A 23,586-nucleotide genomic window follows, 5' to 3' on the forward strand; every position below is an offset into this window, starting at 1 on the left:
AACTTGAACCAAAATTGTAACCGTAAATGCATACGGAGCACCGGTTGAGAACCGCTGCCCTAACCAAGCTACTAACGAGTGAATTAGCTCAAATATAATTAGTAATAACTGGAGAAAGAACTAATAACTAGTTCTCTTAGCACAAGCTGTAGCTTTCTGCGTGGATGATGAATGAATTATTGGATTTGGAATAAACCTCAGAACAGTGGTTAAATTTCATAGGTTTGAATATATATTCAAACGAATATTCAGATACGAATAATAAATATTTTTGTCAAATAAATTAACAATCTCTAATTTACTGGTAAAAACTTTCCTTTTCTTTCTTTCTTTTTTTCAACTACAACGTGGGTATTTGCGCCCTTTTCAAACCAAGTAATCCTTCTTTTCTCAATAAGCTATTCTTCTTTTCAAACATTGATAAGTTTGGGGAGCAGAGGACTGTATTGTTGCAGGAAGGGGCAGTTTGACGACACTGTGTACCTGTCACTTACCGTACAATGAGACGGGGGAAGGAACTGGTTCTTGGCGAACGCATTTATGAGTTCGAGCCGAAATGACGGTAGTTGTCTTCGGACTCATATATGAGTTCAGGCCGAAATGACGGTAGTTGTCTTCGAACTCATATATGAGTCTTCACCGTTTAGAAGGTTAAAATGCGACAGGCGGGGAGGGGCGCACGTGATTTTTTTCTACATTGCATCGCACGGAATTCACCTGTCGTCTGCTTCTATAGGTACTCTAATTTTCATGGTTCCTTATGCTCTTGAGAAAGAACTGAACTTGCAATCCAGTTCAGCTTGTGGGCTTTTCTCGTAGGGAACTACACTGAATGAAAATTGCTGCTTCTTGATCCGAAACTCATTAGCACGATTTGAGTCATCTTCCTTTTTGACAGTAGATGGCAGCAAAAACAGTGTATTAGAACAGTGGAAATTCACTTTATTTCTAGTCTGCTTCTTCCCTGGTTCTGTATTAATCACCTCTAGAGCCCGGAAGTTCACGCAAAATGCCATATAAAAATGCCTTTTTTCCCCCTATTTTAAACTTTTTTTTGATAAAAATGATTTCTTTTTTGTGCCAGAAATGCCTGTTTCAACATAGTTTAAAGTTTATTAGTAAATTTCAGAGGCCATAATCTGTAAAACTTGGATATTTTGGGCATCGAGAACGCCAAAAGAATTGCTTTTTTAAAATTTTCGAACACTCAGTATTAATTATCAATCAATCCCCCCCCCCTCCAGCCCCATTTAGACGCAACCAAGTGATCTGAGAGATTGGTTGGCATGAATTAACTTTGCCTTGGCCGGATGGTGTTAGACGAGAGTGATTTTGTCTCGGATGAACGCATCGGGCACGGCCCGGGGGCCTCACAAAAATGAGACCTGTTTGAGATTTTCAAGAATTTGCCTGGTAGGGCCTCAGAAAACTCATTTGGCCCGGGGGCCCACGATGATCTTAAGATGACCCTGGCCTCGCGCAGGCACTGGACTGCGTTGTATGTGTATAGCGGACCGATGATAGCCCCAAGAGTGTCTTGAATCGATGCAATAACTCACACAAGGCGGGGTAGGAGCAGACAGGGGCTCTGGGATCCCATGTTGTTTTGATTTTATTTTTTGCACCATAAATGCTCTGAAAACAATCGTGGCTATTTATTTAAACATGCATATTTAGTATTCAATTAAATTGATAACAATCGCCCTCAGGGGTGTGTGTGACAGATGCGGCCACACAAGGCCCCGCGCTCGAAGGAGTCCCGCATACGTGGTAATATGAAATATATATATATACTAGGGAGGCTCTGCCCCCCTGCCGCCATTGGCGGCCACCCCCCCCCCCCACTTCTCTCCCCAACATATCTTGTTTATTTCGTCCCACTTCATCAGCGTGCTATGGAAAAGGGGAAAGGGACGTGTGAAAGCACCAGCCTACTGAAGAAGCGAATTTTAATGAAAATAATGATAAAGCAACAAAAAACAAATGAGATTCATCAAGTATCCCCAGAAAACTTCCCCATGGGGTTCCCAGATTCAATTCGCTGAATTTCAGTGGGGCCCACACTGGATATATCATGGGCTACCGATGTGTTGCAAATTTTACAATGTTAAACCACAAAAATCAATGAGATACATTCACGGGCACCGAATTACAACCTGCCAACATTTCCATGAAGCCCTGACCTGCAAGCTTGTCGGACACCCCCCTGTGAGAATTTTTCATTTTTATCAATTTTACAACGAATAAAATCCAGGGCCCTACATCCAGTAGCGGGGACACAATACACAGATTTTTAGTGGGGCCCCAGACTGGCTATATCTCGGGTTTCGGCTGTGGCAAATTCTACAACAGAAAAGAATGAGATTCATCCAGGGCCCCCAAAATCAAACCTGTAAACATGGGGCCCCCCGACTTGGAAGCTTGTCGGTCATCCCCCGGAGCGAGTGCCATGAAAAATTTTCATTTGTATTCGTTTTACCAACGAATAAAATCCAGGGCCCCCAACCAATTACCCTGGACACCAATTCGCATACTTTTGGTGGGCCCCCAGACTGGCTTTATCTTGGGCTTCGGCTGTTGCAAATTCTAAAACAGAAAAGAATGAGATTCATCCAGGGCCCCCAAAATGAAACCTGTAAACATAGGGCCCCCGACTTGGAAGCTTGTCGGTCATCCCCCGGTGCGAGTGCTATGAAAAATTTTCATTTGTATTCGTTTTACCAACAAATAAAATCCAGGGCACCCAAAATGAAACCTGTAAACATGGGCCCCGACTTGGAAGCTTGTCGGCCATCCCACGGAGCGAGTACCATGAAAAATTTTCATTTGTATTCGTTTTACCAACGAATAAAATCCAGGACCCCCCAACCAATTACCCGGGACACCAATTCGCATACTTTTGGTGGGGCCCCAGACTGGATATATCTTTTGCTTCCGCTATCGAAATTTTTCAACGTTAAAGCAGCAAGAAAACAATGAGATCCATCAAGGGCCCCTGGAAATGAAAACTTTTTACTTATACGTGAAATCTTCCCCGGGTACCCCGACCCTGTGTTGGGAGCACTGCTGTTGTGTGTGTATATTATACATATATATACCTCTCGGCATGGACCTCCCCCCCCCCCCCCCACAAAGGAAGGGCTGACAGGGGCCACAACGATTCTTATCACTTTTTGATTTTTCACACTATAAATTAATCACAGAGGGGCCCCTGAAAAGCTGGTTTGGGGGCTCGAAATCTAAATTCCAGCCTAAGGGCTCTGCTGTAGGATGTAGGAGCCTCTTGGTACATGCACATAATATGGTCCCGATGGGTCAAATGGGTCCCGATATGTGAATATCGACCCAATATATGATATCATATCGATATATGAATATATGAATATGAATGTACGATATATGAATGTGAATATCGATATATGAATCGAACCCACTTCCGTAACAGATTTCCGTCACTCAAAAATTTCACCCACTTCCGTCACTCGGTTGCTTAGCAACAGGCCCTTTTCGAGTTTGTTTGTGATTTTATATTATAGAGTAGATATATATTTTTACAAAAGTAAAACAACACAGCCATGTTTCAAGTATAGAAATTATAATGATTATATTCCTAATAATAGAACAAATATATAAACGAGAATTATTCGTAAATCGAGAAGAGCCCCCCCCCCCCCAACAAATCATTTTCTGTCTCCGCGTTTGGTAATGGCGGCCCTGGAATTGGCCTATTCTCTTGAGAGTCTAGTAAAATTCTATTTCGGACTTGAAATCAATTTAAATTTGGATTGCAATGCAGTTATTTACAGACGGATTAAGTGCAGCCGATTTTTCAGCTAGTGCCTATTTTAGGCATTTTTAGTGCCTTAACTTCCGGGCTCTAGTCATCTCTAATTTTGATACTAGATGGAAGCACCAACAATTTAAATCAAACGGTGGGAAATACCCATTTTAAGAGTTCAAGCTAGTGCCGTCTTAACGCATGGGCCTATAGAGAAGAGGAGCCTCAGAAAAATTAGAAGTATGGGCGGAGATGGGGGGGAGGGGGCGTGGGAAGACCCCCCAGTGTCAAAAATGGAATCGACTGATCTAATGAATATATGAATTGACATCATCATCATCGTGCCCCCCCCCCCCAGACTTCCAAGTCTATCTCCGCCTATGATTAGAAGTAGTTGAATTTTTCGATAACTTAACAGGTAGGGCCTCAGTGAAATAACTTGGCCCGGGGGCCCATGATGCTCTTAAGACGACCCTGCTGCAAAAAAAAAAAAAAAAAAAAAAAAAAAACAGAAACAGGAAAAATTGGAAATTTCGATGGTTAGGGGCCGTTCAAGTATTACGTAAGTAAATTTTTAGCATTAAAAAAATATTAGCTAATATTTTGCCATACAGAAAAATATTAGCTATTTAAAAAAAAAAATAAACTTAGTTATATATTTATACTATTTAATTAGTTTTACTTACTTATACTCTTTAATTTGTTGTTAAAATGTGCAACCGAAGACACACACACACACACTACCAGAATCTTTAATTCTGTGAGACCTTATATAAATTGGGGAGTCCCAGCTGCTGAGATAGGCATCTTCAACCCGTTGCTCGCGAGCACCACGGTGCTCCCTGAAGTGCCCAGAGTGCTCGATGATATCAGTGCCCAGAGTATTCTATTTCGTGAGCGAGCGCTCGATCAACGTTCCAATGGCAACACCTTGTAAAAATTGCATTCAAGGATTGAATTCGTGCATTCGTAACTTGCCGTACGAAGGGGGTGCTCTTCTTTTTGATGACGGGTACAGGCAGTGCTCGCGACTAGAAATAGGTTAGAGACCTCTGCGTTAAGACGTCAGAGGGTGGCTTTTTATCTGTTTACGTCATGTTTAGTTGGCAGCAGACAAAAAAACGACTTACGAATCGTTTGAAGACGGCATTCCTCTTGAATTCTTGAGATCGCCCTAAAATTCAAGTCAACCCATAGGATCCTATATTAAATCCAAAGCTTCTGCCACCTCTTCCCGGACGCTTCCATCGTCCCAGGAGGTGATATTTTCCACTTTGGGAAACACTGCTCTATATCATTGATCAAAGTTACCGTGGGGTCATCACTTGCGTAAGCCTTTTTTTTGTCTGACGGCAGGAGTTTATTCGATATTGCGTTTCGGAAGAGCGACAGTTTTTTAGATCGGGGGTAGAGTTTCTCGCGGAACCCTTGGTGGCTATACTGCTGTTCAGCGGAACCCTTGGTGGTTATACTGCTGTTCAGCGGAACCCTTGGTGGTTATACTGCTGTTCAGCGGCACCCTTGATGATAATCAGGTTGTTTCACGGAAGTTGAACAAATTTTATAATATTCAGCAAAAAGAAAAATTGTCCCTACTGCCGTCTCAACAGCGTAATAGCCCCAGGGCAAAATGAAAGAGGGCCTCGGCACCACCTCTTAATCACGGCCGTACGCAAGATCGACCTTTGGCTTGGGGAGTGTACAAAAATTGTCTTTAAGAGCAATTTTGAGTTATCACCTTCCAGAAAGCATTTAAATTAGCGTAAATTGGTTAAAATAGCATATAAAAGGTATTTCCTTCCGATATTTAAATTTTTTAAACCGAAATATTGAACTTTCTTATAGTTTTGGGTCGGCTTAGGAGGAGCCACGGTCCGTCCCCTATATCCCCCATGTTCAGAGGGTCTCTGCTCTTAATATACATATTTATTGACATAAATCATTGTGCCAGATCTTATCGCGGAACCCTTATTCAACTGAGGGCCCAGCATGGCCCCTACGAGGAGGATGGGGCTGGCAGAGCTCCAGTCCGGCGCCCAGGGTCATCCTCATCATAATTTTTGTTTTTCACACTAAAAGTTCATAAGAGAGAGAGCCCGCTAAGAGTCTTACCTGGGATCCCACCAAAGATATCGGCTTATGGGCCATACTACTACGCGCACCTCGTACGAATTCCTTTACGGAATTTCTAACGAATCGGCACACGCCGGAATGCGTGTTCTGAGTGTATGTGCGGACCCTAACGTATTTATGTTGTCGAGTTGCGCTTATTTTGTGTTCGTGCTGCCATCTGTCTTCCATTTTCTGAAGTAAACATGGAAATACTTGAATTTTAATGTTATGTCAGTACCGTGTTGTTGGTCTGCCTGCTATCTGCGGTGAGACTTTTTCAAATTGCATTTGACTTTTGCCGCCTTGCATTCGCACCATGGGTCTCCGTGCCGTGCCCGATCGGGAACATCGGGTTGGGACTCAAGAGGTTGGAGCCCCGTCATTCTATTGGATGCATATTCACGAATAAAAAGCTTTTATTATAACCATCATCAGATCTCCCGTGAAGGAACTCTGGCCTGTGCTTGAAATAATCATGATGCATCATTGCATCATGAATCATAGGGTGTTTATCTGAGTTGTCGGTTTTTTCACACTACTGTATAAACTCAATATTGAGGAGTACCCACCAAAGATCTGAGTTTACGGGGGCTGGCTGACTGGCTCTATGAAGTTGGAGGTGGGGGGGGGGGGGCATGATGTGCACACATGTTACTCACGTAGAAAAAAAGGAAAAATTTTATTCCCACATGAAATGTGCCCTCTAATTTTGTTTTCTTCCTGATGGGGGGGCACATTGTCTTTTATTTCACCTGCACTTACCTGTTTCTCTGCGCATAGAATTTCAAAATAACATGTTTACCATTTATACAACATAGGGCATTTCTTTCTACATCGCTGCGTATGTTACACGGAAGTATTCTCATTCATAGTCATTCCCAGACTATGAACGTCCATATTTTGTAAACTTATTACCCATGAAAAAATGATGCCAGTCTTAGTTACTTTCGTCCTTAACCGGGTAAAACTGAAATTTTATCATCCAAAATATTCCTTTCAGTAAACAACTATACAGTACAGGATGTACAGGGTGGGCAAAAAGTCCGTAGAAACTTTAAAAATTCATAAAAACCTGAAAAATAACGGAAATAGAAAACGGTTTGCGGGGTTATCTCTAGATACACCCCTGTCCCACCCTATTAGGTACACAGGTAAACTTTCGTAAATCGGACGCCACCATCCTGCTCAGCACATGCTCTGGCAGGGCGAAACGGAAATAAATTCCGAGTCGAGTGCCGGTGGAGAGTGATTCGAGTGGGAGGTGCCGCTCCCCTTAATGTCCGTCGTGTGGTTTTTGGCTATAGTTACAAAGGTAAAGCCGCTGACTCCAGGGCCTAGTGCAAAACGTGCACCAAGCTAAAGCCTCTCCCACTGTATCAATCCGGAGAACACCGGCTTTCAACAGTAGGGTAAAACTAACCTGTCTCACGGCGGTCCGGTTTGCAGGGTTAGCAACGCTAGGTCATGGGAATTTTTTTCACAGGAAAAAAATAAAAAGCTAAAAAAAACAGATGATAGTTGGCGCTGGTGAGATCTCGGGTGTATCGATCCGGTACATCCAATCTGTCGGAACTGAAAGATGCGATCCACCGAGAGGTGTCAGATATACACAGGGCCGTATTTACGCTTTTGTTGCCCTCTCCTATTTCAGTCTAAATTTTTTACCCCCCCCCCCCATACCACTACTAATAAATCATAAACAAACAAAAGACAAAAAAAATGATAATGTATATAGTTGCGCCTAAATTTTACTTTTCTGTCCTGTATTCGTATCCTATTCTGATCCATAATGATCATCGTACAAGCTATAATACCCGGCGCTGCCCGGGTTTTCTTCAATGAGGCTGTTTGGATCACGTGATATCTCCCTCTTTCTTTGAGGGACATGCAAACCGTGTCTAAGTTAACCAATATGGCGACTTCCTGCGAGACTCATGAAATAAACAAATCTAGATTTAAAGAAACATAGAAATGAATACTTTTTTCCTTTTTTAAGGGGCACTAGGTATTTCGATCCCCCCCCCCCCCCCTGGACTTCAAGTTATCTATTTCATGCCTGTTTCAGCTTCCAAAAATGCTTAATTAAAGCTGTGGAATTTTTTCCATGTACTTTTTACGGGCCCATAATTCATTTTAAAACATCCTCACCCAGATGAATTTATGCAGTTGAATATCAAAAGACAATACGGAGACATTAATTTTCATGCATGAGAAGATATAAATAAAAAGTTGAAATCAATGTTATTGCATGAATATCCAACTCAAAAAAGTAGGGGGTCCAACCCCCTACTTTAGGTTACTCAACCTCCGGCCCACATGAGTCTACACATCGATGAAAAGCACTGATAAATTTAATTCGGATGTATGATGCATACATTCGAATATGGAAGTATCTCAGCACTAATGGTGCCGAAATACTTTCTGCGTACTTTTTTATACACTAGCAACAAAATCAGCAATGCATTACATAACATCTATACATATTATGTTTAAACGCAGGTCCTAAAGTGTATTTTGAAATAGTGAAATACTTTTTAAAAATTGTTTCGTGGACCGATTAAAATTCTAGACGGGGCCTGCGAGTGGTCTTGCGCACTCGTGTGATTTAAATGCTTGCATTACTTGAATGCACAGTGTCCCACAATCACCTGACGGTTTTCAAAATGGGACTAGCAAGAAAACGGTGACTGGTATTAAAGTCATTCTTGCGGAATGTAAATGTGTGGAATCAGGAATCTCAGCTACGTCATTCATGTTTCAAGGGATTGTATAGTTATTAAAATTAAAATTAAAAATTTCCACGTTTCTAAGTGCAATATTCGCAGATGTATCTGAATTCAAATATCGGAGAAAAGTTGGAAAAAGACGCGTTGTCCGTTAGTTGTTGCCGCTTTTCTACCGTTTTTCGAATTCGGATGTCTCAGTTAAATACTTAGAAACAAGGAAATTCTTATTAATTAAACTGCTTTTGTTCCTTCCATTTTTGTTCTTTACCCCATGATACTTTTATATTGAAAGCTACATAATAAAAACATATAATAATAGTATAGATTATGTAAAAAATTCTTTTGAAAAGTTAATTTAGTATTTAAAAGGTTAGAATAACACATACTTTATAGTTTCCCCCTGTTATACCGAAATCAATTTTAGTGATATTCAAAAATGAGCCACGTTTCAAATCAGTGACCAAAAATGCTTCACGAAACGTTTCCGAAACTTGGCATGTGCTCGTCAGTTTCCAGACAATTTTCCAAAATTTCAAATAATCAAATTTATTATATTAAATTGGTTCTAAATACGAATTAATATGGGATTTACCGAGTGGTAATTAATTTTTTTTATTAGAATTAAAAACGAAATGAGCAATATAACTAATATATATTTCATTGTGGTCTTTTGTTTCTATATTTCATTGCGTGTATTTTTTTTATTGCGGTACATGTAGTTTAATACAGTACCACGTTTCTTGGAATAATCACCAAATGAACGTATGTGTCGCTGTATCGGAAAGAAAAAGAACAATCAATATATAATTTTTGTTTATGAACTTGACATAATGCCCCGCATCCGCCGCACATTTCTGATGTAAAATTATTAAATGCTTATTTTTTATTTCGGAAATACTTGCTAAATGCTCAGCAATGCTTGTCAAATGCTGGCGAATTTTAAAAATGATACTCGGTTTATTGGCAGTTGAATATCATGTGTGATTCAATAGGCCAATCTCTTGGAAATTGCTTTTCGAAACGAGATTGAACATCGGATTTCCAGAATCGGAAATACGGATGCACTATGTCCACACCCTTACAGAGGATTCCAAATTACCTAAAATTGAATTGCGGTGATTGTTCATAAATTATCATTAAAGAAAACTCTCACAAAATACAAAACCTATGAACTAGCTATTGATCAGAAATCAATAGCTATATTTCATATGTGTACTTAATTTGTTTTCGTCCAGAAAGTGCAAAATTAAGGGGAGCTTTTTTCCGTTTTGTTGGTAATCCCGCGTTTATAACCAAACGTAGTTTTGCAATACTGTATAAAATTAATAAAAATGTGGGTTCTGCCAAGCTCCACATTTGTCTTCCCCCTCTCCTTTTTTTCTGGAAAACGTCACATGAAGAGAGCTGTTCAGTAATGGAGCAGCTGGACAGTCAGTCGCGTGACCCGGCCTACCATTCTGTACCACGATTTCTTTATATTCCAATTAGTGACCGCAAACAGATGTTGTTTTGGATTGACCAGCTTCATCTCATTTCGATTCTCAAACAAGTTAAAAAAAATCATATTGTAATAGAATTCATCCATCCTATTTATAGCACTGCTTCCATCCCGCGAGACGGTCAACCATAGCCCACTCTTAAAGACTCTCACCAAAGCCGCGACCGGAGCCAATAAAATAATTTTTGTCGCAGAAGATTCTTTCTCATATGGCGGGCATCGTTAAAATCCCACACACACACACAGTATGGAATGTTGCTGCTGTGGTGGTCGAGTGGTCATAATGACGGACTCGCATCGCGGGGACCCGGGTTCGAGCCTCACCACAGTGGTGGTCGGCTGAAGTTGGTTTTCTGTGGTTCCCAACTTCAAGGCGCAAATGCGAGCCGATCTCCCCGTTAAAAAGTCTCGCCACAGAGAGCAACAGTCCTACAAACAGTACAAATATTCAGTCACTACACATCACTCACTTCACTTCTGAGATATAGATGGCAGCACTGAAAAATCATACACAACACTAGATACGGACTCAGACTGTTAGGTACACGCACTTACACTTCCGGCACAACTCACTAGGTAGTAAATTGCCTATGGCGATAGACCTGAGTTGTGCTCGGTTTGAAAAAAAAAAAAAAAAGTATGGAATGTTCTGTATAATTGAGCTATTGAAACGTTCTGTGTGGTCAGCTGGCTGGCTTAGCAGCCTCTAGTCACGGAAAGAACCCCCTTTTTTTTTCTCCTGACCACGGTACCAACACTCTCCATCGATTGCTCTCCGAAGAAGATACCCCCCCCCCCCTTCTTTAGGGGATGTCGGATGAACTCTTTGTCTTTTTTCCAACAACTTCAGTAATCTGAAATGAGTGCTGCTTTGCTTCACTGGACGCTTACCCACCCTCCCACCCAACTCTAATTGTCACAATACTATTTGGGAAGATCGCACGCGGTAAATAGGAAGGTCATCGTCATATCTATATTTGAAGGTGGTCATCAATCATATATTTTTGTAGTTCGACGGCAGTATGTGTGGAAGAAACACAAGAAATAAACAATATGGTTTAATAATTATATATTATTTACGATAGACATGACGCATGTGACACTTCCACGCGTTTACGAAACGTGAATTTAAAAAAAATGTTTTTCTTTCCCCCTCTCTATGCTCCAAAATTCGCCGCCCCTAAGAATTTGCCGCCCTGGGTTATAACCCCGCTTAGCTCTCCTATAAATATACTACTGTGTGTGTACATTCGGACCTGCTGCACTCTGCCGTTGCTAGATTTGTGACTCGCCTGCAATGTGGTGGTCATGTGGAGCACATACTATTGTAATAAACGATTTGGAGGCATTCTGTTCATTATTTGCGTATATTTACTTTGGTTTGTGTACGTCAGCGCTACCTATCGGCCGATTTTTTAGCAATTTTTTTCCTGTCAAAAAAACTTCGTGATCTAGCGATGCCAATCCTGCACAAACCGTTTTTTTATTTCGGTTATTTGTCCGATTTTTATGAATTTTTAAAGTTTATATGGCTACCTCGTATTATATTGAGGAACATGATTAAACTGGAATCTTTTCTGCCATCTCTCAAATAAAACACACAATGGCTAATGTTCCTTCGAAATAGAATTAATGAAAAATAAAATGTGTATAAAAGAAATATAATATAATGATAATATATAATTTTTTAAGCAATAATATTTAAAAAAAACTTAATTTTGCTTTATAATTTTAACAGTTAATATTTGCAGAAAGTAATGAAATATCAGTAATTTCAAAATGTCTGACCACCCTTAGTTTCTTATAATTATAATCGAAAAACATATAAGACCCACATGGCCTGTTTTTCGATTATAATTATGCTTTGCGTTATTTATTTATATTATTTTACTGTACAAAAATATCAACTGTTAAAAATTTTCAGAAAATTTGTTAACTTAATTTATATTATTGCTTAAAAATATTTTTTAATATCGTATTATGTTGTTTTTTTATGCTTACTTCATTATTTACTAATTCTTTTTTAAAGGATCATTAATGGTTGTAATTTTATTTGATAGATGGCAGAAGAGAGTCTTGATTAAGTGGGGGGGGGGGGATGTTTCTCAATATAATACTGTACTGAGTGTGCTTGTATTATTTTCTAAAGCCATATTTTGGCTGATTAAATTTTGTTTTTACCCATTTGTTGGTTATGGACTAAGAAATGTTATATTATGTTGTTAATGATGTAACTAAGACATTCTTTCATGGTTAATAAGACAAAACATATACATTTAGTCTCTGACTGACGTGTACGTAGAAAAAAAGTCTGTGCAGGTGAAATTACAGAGAATGTGCCCATTATCTGGAGAATAAAAAGGACCCTTGGTACCACCAAAATAAAAAAAAAATTATTCAGCTCAGCAGGGTTTTTTTCCTCATTTTCAGTCATATTTCCCCACAAAATTCGAGCAATTTACTAAAACCATATAATTTTAGGCCCTCCTTCCGGATGAGGATTCATTGTTTTGTGGCCTGTGGGCTATACAAATTTTACCGCAATCCATTCTAGTCTTGTTCTTGACTATTCATTTCTCCAAAACAGTCGTCCCGGACTGCAGCCTGCTTAATTAACCCCAACCTCTCGTACCGTAAATATATGTGTGTGTGTCGCTATCTTTCGGTCTTTCGGTTGTTCACGTGCTTTCACATCCTCTAGGTCACTGCTTTCGTCCCTCGCTCACCAGGTCACTGTTTTCGTCCCTCGCTCACCAGGTCATTCTTTTGGTCACTCACATACTTGCACACTGTTTTGGTCAATCCACATTCTCTGGGTTAGTCATCCAAATGGTCTGGATTTTATTAAACGCTATCTCACTGTAATACTGGGGTTTATTGATTTAGTTTCAATTTTTTGAATTTTTCCAAATTTAAATTTTAAATTAAATTTTAAATGAGAATGAGTCAATGTGTGCAATTTCAATCTTTTAAATCATTTCGTAAACGAACCGTTTCCTTCATTTTAATTTCAACATTGCAGGGTTACATCGATGTCATGTCATTTTATCATGCGCGCATGCTGTTTTTAATGTATGTTTTTGAAATTTAAAAAGAAAATTAAATATTAGCGATATGTAAAATTTTATACCAGCATAGGATAGCATATTTAATCAAAAATATGTGAAAAAATTTCTAATAAATCAATGGTTATATATATATATATATAGTATTTTTAGTGATATTTTACCCCCATGTTAAGAGGTATATATACACTGAAGAAACAAAAAAACTGGTACACCTGACTAATATCGTGTAGGGGCCCCCGCGAGCACGCAGAAGTGCCGCAACACGACGTGGCATGGACTCGACTAATGTCTGAAGTAATGCTGGAGGTAATTGACACCATGAATCCGTAGGAGTAAGAGGGGGTGGAGATCTCTTTTGAACAGCACGTTGCAAGGCATCCCAGATATGTTCAATAATGTTCATCATGTCTGGGGATTTAGGTGGCCAGCGGAAGTGTCTAAAGTCAGAAGAGTGTTCCTGGAGCCACTTTGTAGCAATTCTGGAAGTGTGGGGTGTCGCATTGTCCTGCTGAAATTGTCCAAGTCCATCGGAATACACAATGGACATGAATGGGTGCAGGTGATCAGACAGGATGCTTACGTACCTGTCAGAGTCGTATCTAGACGTGTCAGGGGTCCCATATCACGCCAACTGCACACGCCCCATACCATCACAGAGCCTCCACCAGCTTGAACAGTCCCCTATTTACATGTAGGGTCCATGGATTCATGAGGTTGTCTCCATACCCGTACACGTCCATCAGCTCGAAGCAATTGGAACCGAGACTCGTCAGACCAGGCAACGTGTTTCCAGTCCTCAACAGTCCAATGTCGGTGTTGTCGGGCCAAGGCGAGTCGTAAAGCTTTGTGCCGTGCAGTCATCAAGGGTACACAAGTGGGCCTTCGGCTCACCATCGAAAGCCCATATCGATGATGTTTCGTTGAATGGTTCGCACGCTGACACTTGTTGATGGCCCAGCATTGAAATCTGCAGCAATTTGCGGAAGGGTTGCACGTCTGTCACGTTTAATGATTCTCGTCAGTCTCGTTCTTGCATGATCTTTTTCCGGCCGCAGCGATGTCGTAGATTTAATTTTTTACTGGATTCCCGATATTCACGGTACGCTCGTGAAATGGTCGTACGTGAAAATCCAAATTTCATCGCTACCTTGGAGTTGCTATGTCCCATCTCTCGTGCACCGACTATAACACCACGTTCAAACTCACTTAAATCTCGATAACCTGCCATTGTAGCAGGAGTAACCGATCTAACAACTATGCCAGACACTTGTTGTGTTATATAGGCATTGCCGACCGCAGCGCCGTACTCTGATTGGTTTCGTATCTCTTTATTTGCATACGCATGCCTTCACCAGTTTTTTTGGCTCTTCAGTTTATATGTGACTGCTTCCGTTTGTCTCTATCTTTAACCCTTAGATGCATAAACCGGGTCATTTTTGACCGGGGCGTCAACTTTTGAGCTGTAACTTTCGTGATAGGCCCTACCTTCATATCATCTTCTATCGATCCTTCCTTAACATTTTCTGCCACTGAACGGTAAAGTGCAATGGATTTGTTCTGAGATATTGAGAATTTTTCGTCGGTAACACGTCAACGCGAACACTGGGTCACATGCGACCCATATACAAAACGCATGAAATTATCACTGCTCACCAATCCTTTAGTTGTTGATGAAACGGTTGCGTATAACAAACGTATTAATGATTAAATTAAATTAAACGTATTAAAAAATTTACAATATTTAAAGAAACGAAAATAATTAGGCTGATTATAATGAGATTAATCATAATAAATAAGCCAATATATAATTTATTACCAACCCCGGCCCCGCAAATTCAGTTAGAGCAACAACAAAAAAGGCTGCTATCCCATATTTTATCTCTCCAGATATTCTGCAAGAAATTCCCAATTGCACTAATCGTGAAGGCGGTGTGTTGAACACGAATTGATCGAAAGGATCTCGAAACAGAGGAACTTGAAGCATTTCGGCATCCTCCTACAGGCTGGTGTTGAGAAAAATTGGGATGTTCCTATTCGAGAACTACTTTTTCATGCAAAGAATTAAATCCACACTATCGTGCCATTATTTTCTACAAAAGATTCAAGGCAATTTGGCGGTTCTTGAATTTTGATGGCAAGAGTGGCACCTCTAGCACCAGTTAAGTTGGTCATGTTCAGCTGTTGTCTTGCAGATGTTCATAAATATTTACGGACCGAACTACATCACAACCTCAAATGTTACAATTGACGAACAGCTCGTTTCATTTAGAGGCTGGCGGCGCCTGTTTGCACAATACATTCCAAACAAACCCGGAAAGAACGACACGAATTTTTTTGGATGTGTTATTCCAAGTTGACTTATGCATCGATGGAACGACGTATTTTGAATGTCTAACAGGTGAAGACATTCACAAGAACCTGGGTTATTTTTTTGCCACTGACTTGACTGCATCGTTCGAGCAAAGTGGGAGGAACATCACAATGGATAATTTTGTCCACAAGTATCCCTCTTTCTGAAAACCTTCTGCGAAATATACTACGGTTGGCACAATCCGGCCTAAACATACTTGAAGTGTCTCAATGCGCAAAAGTCGAGCTGTTTTTTTCCAGCACCTTTGAATTTCATAAAAGACGCTTCGGTTAGGTATGTTCCAAAGTTTAATAAAATTCAGTTCTTTTCAGTAATATGAAATCCAGAAAGAAGAAAGCTGAAATTGTAAGTTATTACAATCTGACCGAAGGCGGTTTCAATACAATGGATCAAATAGCACGGAATTATACCCGCAAGCGCCAACATTATCGTTGACCGTTGGTCCGGGTTTCATCACTGAGTCGACATTGCAGCCTTTAACGGTTTTATTATTTACGGAGAGCAGAACGCAAACTTCAAAAGCAACTACACTGATATAAGGCGCTTCTTTCTAAAAAGAAAAAGCTCGCAAAACAATTGAAGAGACCACACACAACATAATGAAGTGCTACAACTCATCTGGCTTCCGTGAGGAAAGCTGTAGTACGTTTGGTGTGACAGTTCTGGGCCCTCGAACTGAATAAAATATAAAGAAAATAAAAAATTTCCCAAGTTGAAATTATAGAAAAGCTAGCAACTACTGATGAGAATGCAAAAAGGAAATCTAACAGAACACGCCAGCAAACTGTGGCAAAAGTTTTTGTAACGACAGTCATTAATCAAGGAATACAAGTAGGCCTATGTATATATGTATATTTTCTCGATATTATGCCGAGCTGAACTCGGAAAGAAAAGTCTTCAGTCTTCTCCGGGACTCGAACAAAGGCCTTGCAAACCAAGCAAGCATCTACACCAGTTGTTCTCAACCTTTTTCCGCCCGTGGAACCCTTTTGACCATATTTTCATCTCGAGTCCTCCCTCATCGTATCTAGGATACGCCACCCTCATAACGGAGCGACATTTTTCTACTTATTCAATTAAATTTAGTCAAATCTAAATTTATAATGAACAAAATTTTTATAAATATGATCGATCTCTGGAACTCCCGGCGCGAACCCAGATGAGAGATCTGGGTGACCACTTCTTTCAACAGCTGAATTATGTGGGAAAGACAGGTCTCGTAAAATACAGGATGATCCAACGAACGTACATAACAAAAATTGCCCTTCCCGACGCATTACTGTGGGTATGCACCCCCCCCCCCCCGCTTAAGCTAGAGAGTTCAGTGAAATTACTCCTTGTGGGAGATTTTATGCATTGCTGTCTAAACATCATTGGTTTCAGAGCAAATTCACTGGGGCCCCTATACTTAGCTGAAAGTAACAGCTTACATATTTACATACTTACATCCAAAAATCATAGTACCCCAGATCTCTCATCGTGTAGGCTCGCTCCGGGTCATGCCTACATGGGCCCATGGGTTGAGATGACCCTGATTGTATGGACAGCTTTACTGAATTGTGAAAGTGTATATATATATATATATAGTCATATTTTTCTCAACTTATTTCACTTGGAAGCCTTATTTCTCGCAGCTTTCTGTACCCTTTCCCTTCAAAACTTCTCTTGGCTTCCCCCTTTCATATGGTTTTCATCCGTGGCCCCCTAGAATATCCCAGAACCCTGAAGGGGGGGGGGCATGTGGCTCCAGGTTGAGAACCACTGATCTACACCACTGTGGAGACATGAGACCCTGTCTTCCTTATTCTCCAGTGGTGTATATGGTAGCATATACACCATAGGTGTTTTCCCGGTTCGCAGAAAGGCTTGTGTTCTAGTACCGGTGAAGACCAGATGACATTTCTTTCCGAGTTCACCATCGCATAATATCCATAAAATATCTGTTTCCTCGATCGATATGTTGTATTGAGAAAAAGCTGTCTGTCTCTCGACTGTCATTATATGTAATCATATATTAAATGTCCAAAAATACATTCTAACGTCAAGTTTAAAAACAAATATAATTATATAATTTTTCAGTGTACGGCCTGCCCTCCATAACTTTATAACACAACTCCAATCGTTCAAATCAATAAAACCAATGCTATTTCAATATGGGTCGCGGGCAGGGCTGGAATTAGGCAGGTGCGGCCGCAAAAGGGGGTTAAAAAATATTTTGATTACATTTTGACTTAACAAAGCAATAGCTTAAAATTCACACACACACACACACACACACGCTCCCAGATAGAGAAACTCTGAGGTTGAGGGCATGGGTTGATAATCCGTTTTCTAGCCCTGACAGACCTAAGCCTTCAAGCCTAAGTGCTTAGGGGCGCACTCGCAATTTTTTCACTGGGAAGCGAACATTTTCGTCTATATTTATTGCCAAATGACCACGAAGTAGTAGTTTTACAGTCTTTCTCGGGCACCAGTGAGAGCCTGGCGAGCACCAGAGTACCCATAGACACCTGAAAGCCCCTGTTCAGAAGGGCCGCAATTTTTTTTGTGCACCGGACCGAAAAATATTTCGGCCCGTTCCTGGTTATGGATGACCCAGTTTATGCTTTAATTGCATCTAGGCATCACCGTGCATCTAAGAGTTAACAGGTTGTTTTAAATACTTCTCAAAAAATCATGTCAGGAATTCTGGACCACCCTGTATATATATTTTTTTTTCTTTTAGGCTAAGATCATGACTTTTTCTAGTTGAGCCATATCGAGGAGTTATAATTAGAACTGTTTAAAATGATATATACGTTAATTATATTTTTAGATATACGTACATACCATAGGTCCCTTGAAGAAGTCTTGCATGAGGCGCTCGATTCTATTCAACTGACGAAGAATCGAAGGTTTTTAGTTTTACTTAAACTTTCATTTGCCTCCTCGCGAACGCAGGAAGGAAATGTATCACACACATTGCTGCTGCAACAGTAAGTATGGGCCGATAAGGGAGCACGCAAATGTTTTTCAACCACGGTTAGAAGGAGGAGGAGGAGGGGGGGGGGCGATTGCACCCTCTTACCTCTTGCACAGTTTGCAGGCTAATTATAATTTGTGGTGAAAAAAAAAGTGTGATTCAACCTCAGCTTCAAAAAGCGCAAAATTAAAAAAAATAAAAACTCCAGGGGGAAAAAGAAAACAAAAACTTGTGGGCAGGGTTGACAACTTAAACCGAAAATCCTGATAACTTTATCGCATTTTTTCCCCGGTATGGTGTTGGTCCGTTCCGTTCCTGGCGAAAGCGATAACACTACCCAAATGATAACATTATCCACGATTTTTTATTAAACGGCGTCGACTGTATAACTATGCTTGAAGTCCATCACCAAGATTCGAACCTAAAACTGCGAACTTTAATTACAGTGATACCTCTCTGCTAATGAAAATGATTCGGTCTGGAATCATGTTCGTTAGCCGAAACGGGATTTCCCATAGGTTTCTATGTAAAATAGTTTGATTCGTTCCAGTTTCTGCCAAAAATGTTACACTGAAGACTACCGGCAAATTTCTATACCTTTCGGTACCGATGGGACCCAATGGACCCACACTGAATATCTATGTATTTTCCTCAGTTTAATACACAGCAAAGATATATTAAAATTATATTTAAAAAGTATAATAAATCGAATAGCTGTTGATGAAATACATTTATTAATACAATCGGGGGTTTTTTTTAAAATAAAATTGCAATTTGCATTACATACTCTTTATACGATCCCTCACTTCATACATAACCTCGGTTTTTCTGGAAAGAAACAGGTTTATACCGTTTGAAACAAGTTCTGAAGTCCATTTCAATTACTTTTTTTAAGCAATATACATTGCAATATGCTCAGTACATTATGTGAGCATTGCATTTCTTGCAACAGGTTCTTCTTGTCTAGCGGCTCGTTTTGATGAGCACGTTCCACGTCGAGCTTTCTTCTTAGGCGGCTCATCATCATCATCATGGCAGCCTGATGTGGATCGTCTTTGAAAACTGACAATTGCTTCGAAGTGGAAATCAGAAATTTCCCTCGTTTCTGACATTCATTTGCGCTACCTTCTTGAAATAATAGTGAAACAATGTATGTATTTCACAGCGTACTCGCATCGACTACGTTGTGAAAAGCACCACATTTTTGTCTTTCTATAGCATCGAGTCGTTTGATCCACGGTTACCGACACCAGATTTTGTTTAGTTATAATGCAGGATTGTATGTGGCTCTTCCTCTGGTGTTCAATTGTCCATCTCGGGTTGACTGCATTGTGCTGAGACGAGTGACCGTTTTATTTTTCTTCGGACAGTTCAATTCGGACCAACTACCATTGAATCTTTCGGGAACAGGAATCCAAAAAGATTGCCGTTTACTGTCCTGTGTGCATTGATGTACTTTTACAGAAAACAATTGGAAGTTCCAGACTTTTTTTTGATGATTCCGACGTATCTGAGTTGCAGTTGCTTCAATTTACAAGCTAGAAACAGGGTTGTGGATAAATTATCGGCAGTAATATTTCCACCAGCTCCCTTGTTTTATCTTTCCAGTGTATACCTACATATTGCACACATTGCTTGTTGTGCTGCAGCAAGTTACACGGAATTTTATACCACATTTTCCTGGTCTACTGGGTATGTAGTGCCTAAAAGGACAACGCTCTTTGAATGTAACCAACTGCTTATTCACCGTTCCGTTACAGTTGGAATTTCTCGGATTTTTTCATTGGAAAGACAACCACGTGTCGTTATCTGCAAAACAAAGTCTAGTTCCCACTCGCCAGGGCTGAAACTAGGATTTTTGCCTCCTTCACAACTTTAAAATTCAATAATTCTATAACAGTGTTCTTTGTTCACACCTAAAACTGCCACCCCCCTAAATTTCGCAGCCCGGGGCATTTGCCAACCTCCGCTTCCCTCTAGTTACGCGGCCCTGCTACTCGCAACTATTTTTAAAGAACCTGACTTTGAATAAGCACCAAATGTAGCATTGTTCGTTTGATTATTCGACTCAGCCCGATGGCTCCACTTACATTTTTGCTATGCAAGAGTGGAAATAAGGCTTTGAAGGACAGGAAGACGAAAAACTGTGCTATTACTGGTGAAAAATCTGATCTTTCGTTGTTTTTTTTTTTCTTCAAAATCAAGCTACAAGTTTGAATAAGTTAGGCTTAATTGAAAAAAATTGAAAAAAGGATGAATGTCCATTAAAAAAGAACGAAAAATAGAAAAAGTCAGTGAATCTCGGCTCTCAGAGACGCGCAGTTTACTCACAAATCAAGTTCTAATACTTGACAAGGGTCCAATGAACCGCATCGGTATTCTAAGAGTTGAAGGTTATTTTTTTAAACCACCGAAGAAACGGTATAAAAATGTGCAAAAACTGATTGAAGGCTAAAATGAACAGCTTCAAAACTGAATAAGTGAGAATCTACAAAAGATGGCAGATACTGAAGATCTTTTTAATTTACACTATTGTACACAACTAAAGCTGATGTTGACACACAGCCGAGCCGAGTTCGTGGGTGTCCCCATCCATTTGTGATTTGATCAGCGGTAAAACATGGCTGAAACGTGAAAATGGAAAACGAGACAAATATGCAGGGTGTACACTAGCATATTTGCATGCTGGCGTAACTAACCGCAAATCACTGCCGAACCGTTGATATTAGAGGCATACTTCTAGTTACAGAAAGTATCCTAATAATGTGTAGATTCAAGATGTGTCATTCATATTGCAAGGGGTTGTATAGTTACCAAAATAAAATAAAAATCAACTTCTTATTTGACCTTGTCCAAAAAAAACCCAATTACAAAGTTGTTGCCCTCCCTCTCTCATGAGCCCAACAAAAGTCCCCATTTGTGAGTGCAATATTTGCTGAGGTATTTGAGTTTGAGAATTGATGAAAATAAAGGGGAAAAAACAAAACATAAAGCGCAGAAATAGCTTTTCCGTTAGTTCATGGGGTTCTTTCCCTCGCTTCCAACTATTTTTAAAATTCTAATATCTCAGTGAATAATGCATTCAAAAACATGGAATTTTTTGTTGGCCTCTGCAGAGAGACAGAACAATAACTTTAACTTTCTAATTGGGTTACTTCAGTACAGGGTGGCCAAATAAAAAGTAAATTTTCTTATTTTGATAACTATAGTATAGTATAGAACCGAGCACGCCCAGGCTCTGTCGCTTTTGCGATATAAGCTCATTGATCGTGAGATCGTGGGCGTGCCGGTAAAAAAACTCAAGCCGGCCGGGACCAACATCCCGCCAACCCCCAAGAAGCACAACCACACCCCCACACCCAAACCCCCAATCCCAGGGCACATCACCGCTCGACAAGCCAGGACAGCACCGCGGGCGCAATTCTCCCTCAGCCCCGCCGACGCGGCCCACAACGCCCCAACATTCCCCGCGAAGGGAGACCCTCTCTCCAAACCAAACATGGCCCCTGCTCTGTCCTTTGCGGGATATAAGCAGATTACCTTGCGGCTGGGCCATGCTGGAAAAACATTCCCGGTATCCACGCCCAGCAGGCATTTCGATGCAAGAGCCAACCCCCAGAGCACCCGCCGTTCAAAGACAGCGATAAGCACGTTCGTGGAAGCACACAGAGCACTCTCTCCAGTCCATTGAACCAACAAGACAGAACCATGTGGCGCTTTCAAAACAACACACACACACCTGAACGAGATCTGGTTGCGAACGGACGTGCGAAAAACCTTCAGACATAACGACGTGCAGTGCAGTTCTCCCGTAGGCGGTGAGGGCAGGAGGAATTCCGCCCCCCCGAGGGGACATTTTCGGACCCTAGGCACAGGCTGGACGGGTCAGAGCTTTTAATGCTCTCAGAACATATTTTTGACAATAGCCAAAAAAGTGAACATACTACAGCTAGAGCCAAGGCTGGCGTGGCCTGCTAGATAGCGGCGCGCTAGCCATAGAATCCACGTTTTTTCCCCCATTGTGTTTTCTTCCCCCCATCACACCATCACCGTACATCTAGCATGGAACTTCTGTGACATGAACTTCCACTAGGTAAGTAACAGCAAGGTGAGTGATATTCTCTTGCATGTGCTCTTGTGTAAAAATGGGACTAATATGCCCATATGCCGATCAGAATGGCGCCGATGCCATTACTAAAATGCGCACACTTACGACGGACCTCGACGAGTCCGGGCCACGGGCCGAATTTGGGAAGCTGTTCCTCCCATGGATTGAGAAGCTGAAAACCCTCGTAATGGGTAAAAACATCGCGCATAACAGCTGCAAATTTGAGGAAAAACTAGAGTGCCTAGTAATTGAATACTATCGGCTGGAACAGGAAGGGAAAGGTGAAGTGGCCCTTACGGGCCTCGAGGGGCTGTTCTGTGATGCCAGAAACTTTCTGGAATATCTGGAGACGAACTCATGCAGCCACAAGCGGGCTCTCCTTTTTAAAAGGAAACTTACATCCACCCCCCTCGCACAAGGTGACTCGGACCCCCCTCCCTCGGGGAACGAAAAAAGGAAAAAGAAACTAAAAAAGAAGGGTAAAAAGAAGAGGGAAACACAAAATTCGGGAAGCTCAACAGCACCTGGTAGCTCTTCAGACTCTCAGAGATCTGTTAACCTAAGCGAAAGCACCAAAAATTTGACCCAAGGGTCCGAAATGTCCACGAACAGTGGGATAAACCTTCGACTAAATTTAACTGAAAATACGCCCATATTAAATGAAGAAGATGACAAATCTTCTGAAACACAACGAACTACTATTTCCGAGGATAAATCGCATAACACCTCGGCGGAATCATCGTCAAAAAGCACCTCTATGAGCCAAAATAGCTCAAGCTCAAATTCCGGCTCTTCGGATCCTAACAGCTCATCAGCTCATAGTATTACTTCGGCAAACAGCCCGCAACGAGAACAGAATTTCGCCATAAATGACGCGGAGCATCCAAATGCAACGAATGAAAACGACAATCAAAATACATTAGCGGCGGACGAAACAAATGTGACCCCCAAGACACCAATTTG

The 23,586-nt window shown here is 40.8% G+C and overlaps 1 protein-coding gene across 2 annotated transcripts in view; it reads right to left on the reverse strand.

The window, feature by feature from the left end:
- LOC149077889 (uncharacterized) overlaps window positions 1-23,586 on the reverse strand; it is a 67,529-nt gene that overhangs the window by 9,904 nt on the left and 34,039 nt on the right. Inside the window, exon 1 of one of the 2 annotated variants that reach the window (XM_089241493.1) lies at window positions 4,909-4,946. The exons of the other annotated variant lie outside the window; for it this stretch is intronic. Within the exon in view, the coding sequence (XP_089097619.1) occupies window positions 4,909-4,928 (20 nt within the window). The 5' untranslated portion in view covers window positions 4,929-4,946. Of the gene's footprint in view, window positions 1-4,908; window positions 4,947-23,586 lie in introns of those variants that run through there. 2 annotated transcript variants of the gene reach the window in all.

This window comes from Pholcus phalangioides, unplaced genomic scaffold (genome assembly GCF_987345545.1).
Source record: "Pholcus phalangioides strain wild (caught in Gottingen) unplaced genomic scaffold, Ppha-v1.0 ptg000014l_1, whole genome shotgun sequence".
Taxonomy (NCBI): domain Eukaryota; kingdom Metazoa; phylum Arthropoda; class Arachnida; order Araneae; family Pholcidae; genus Pholcus; species Pholcus phalangioides.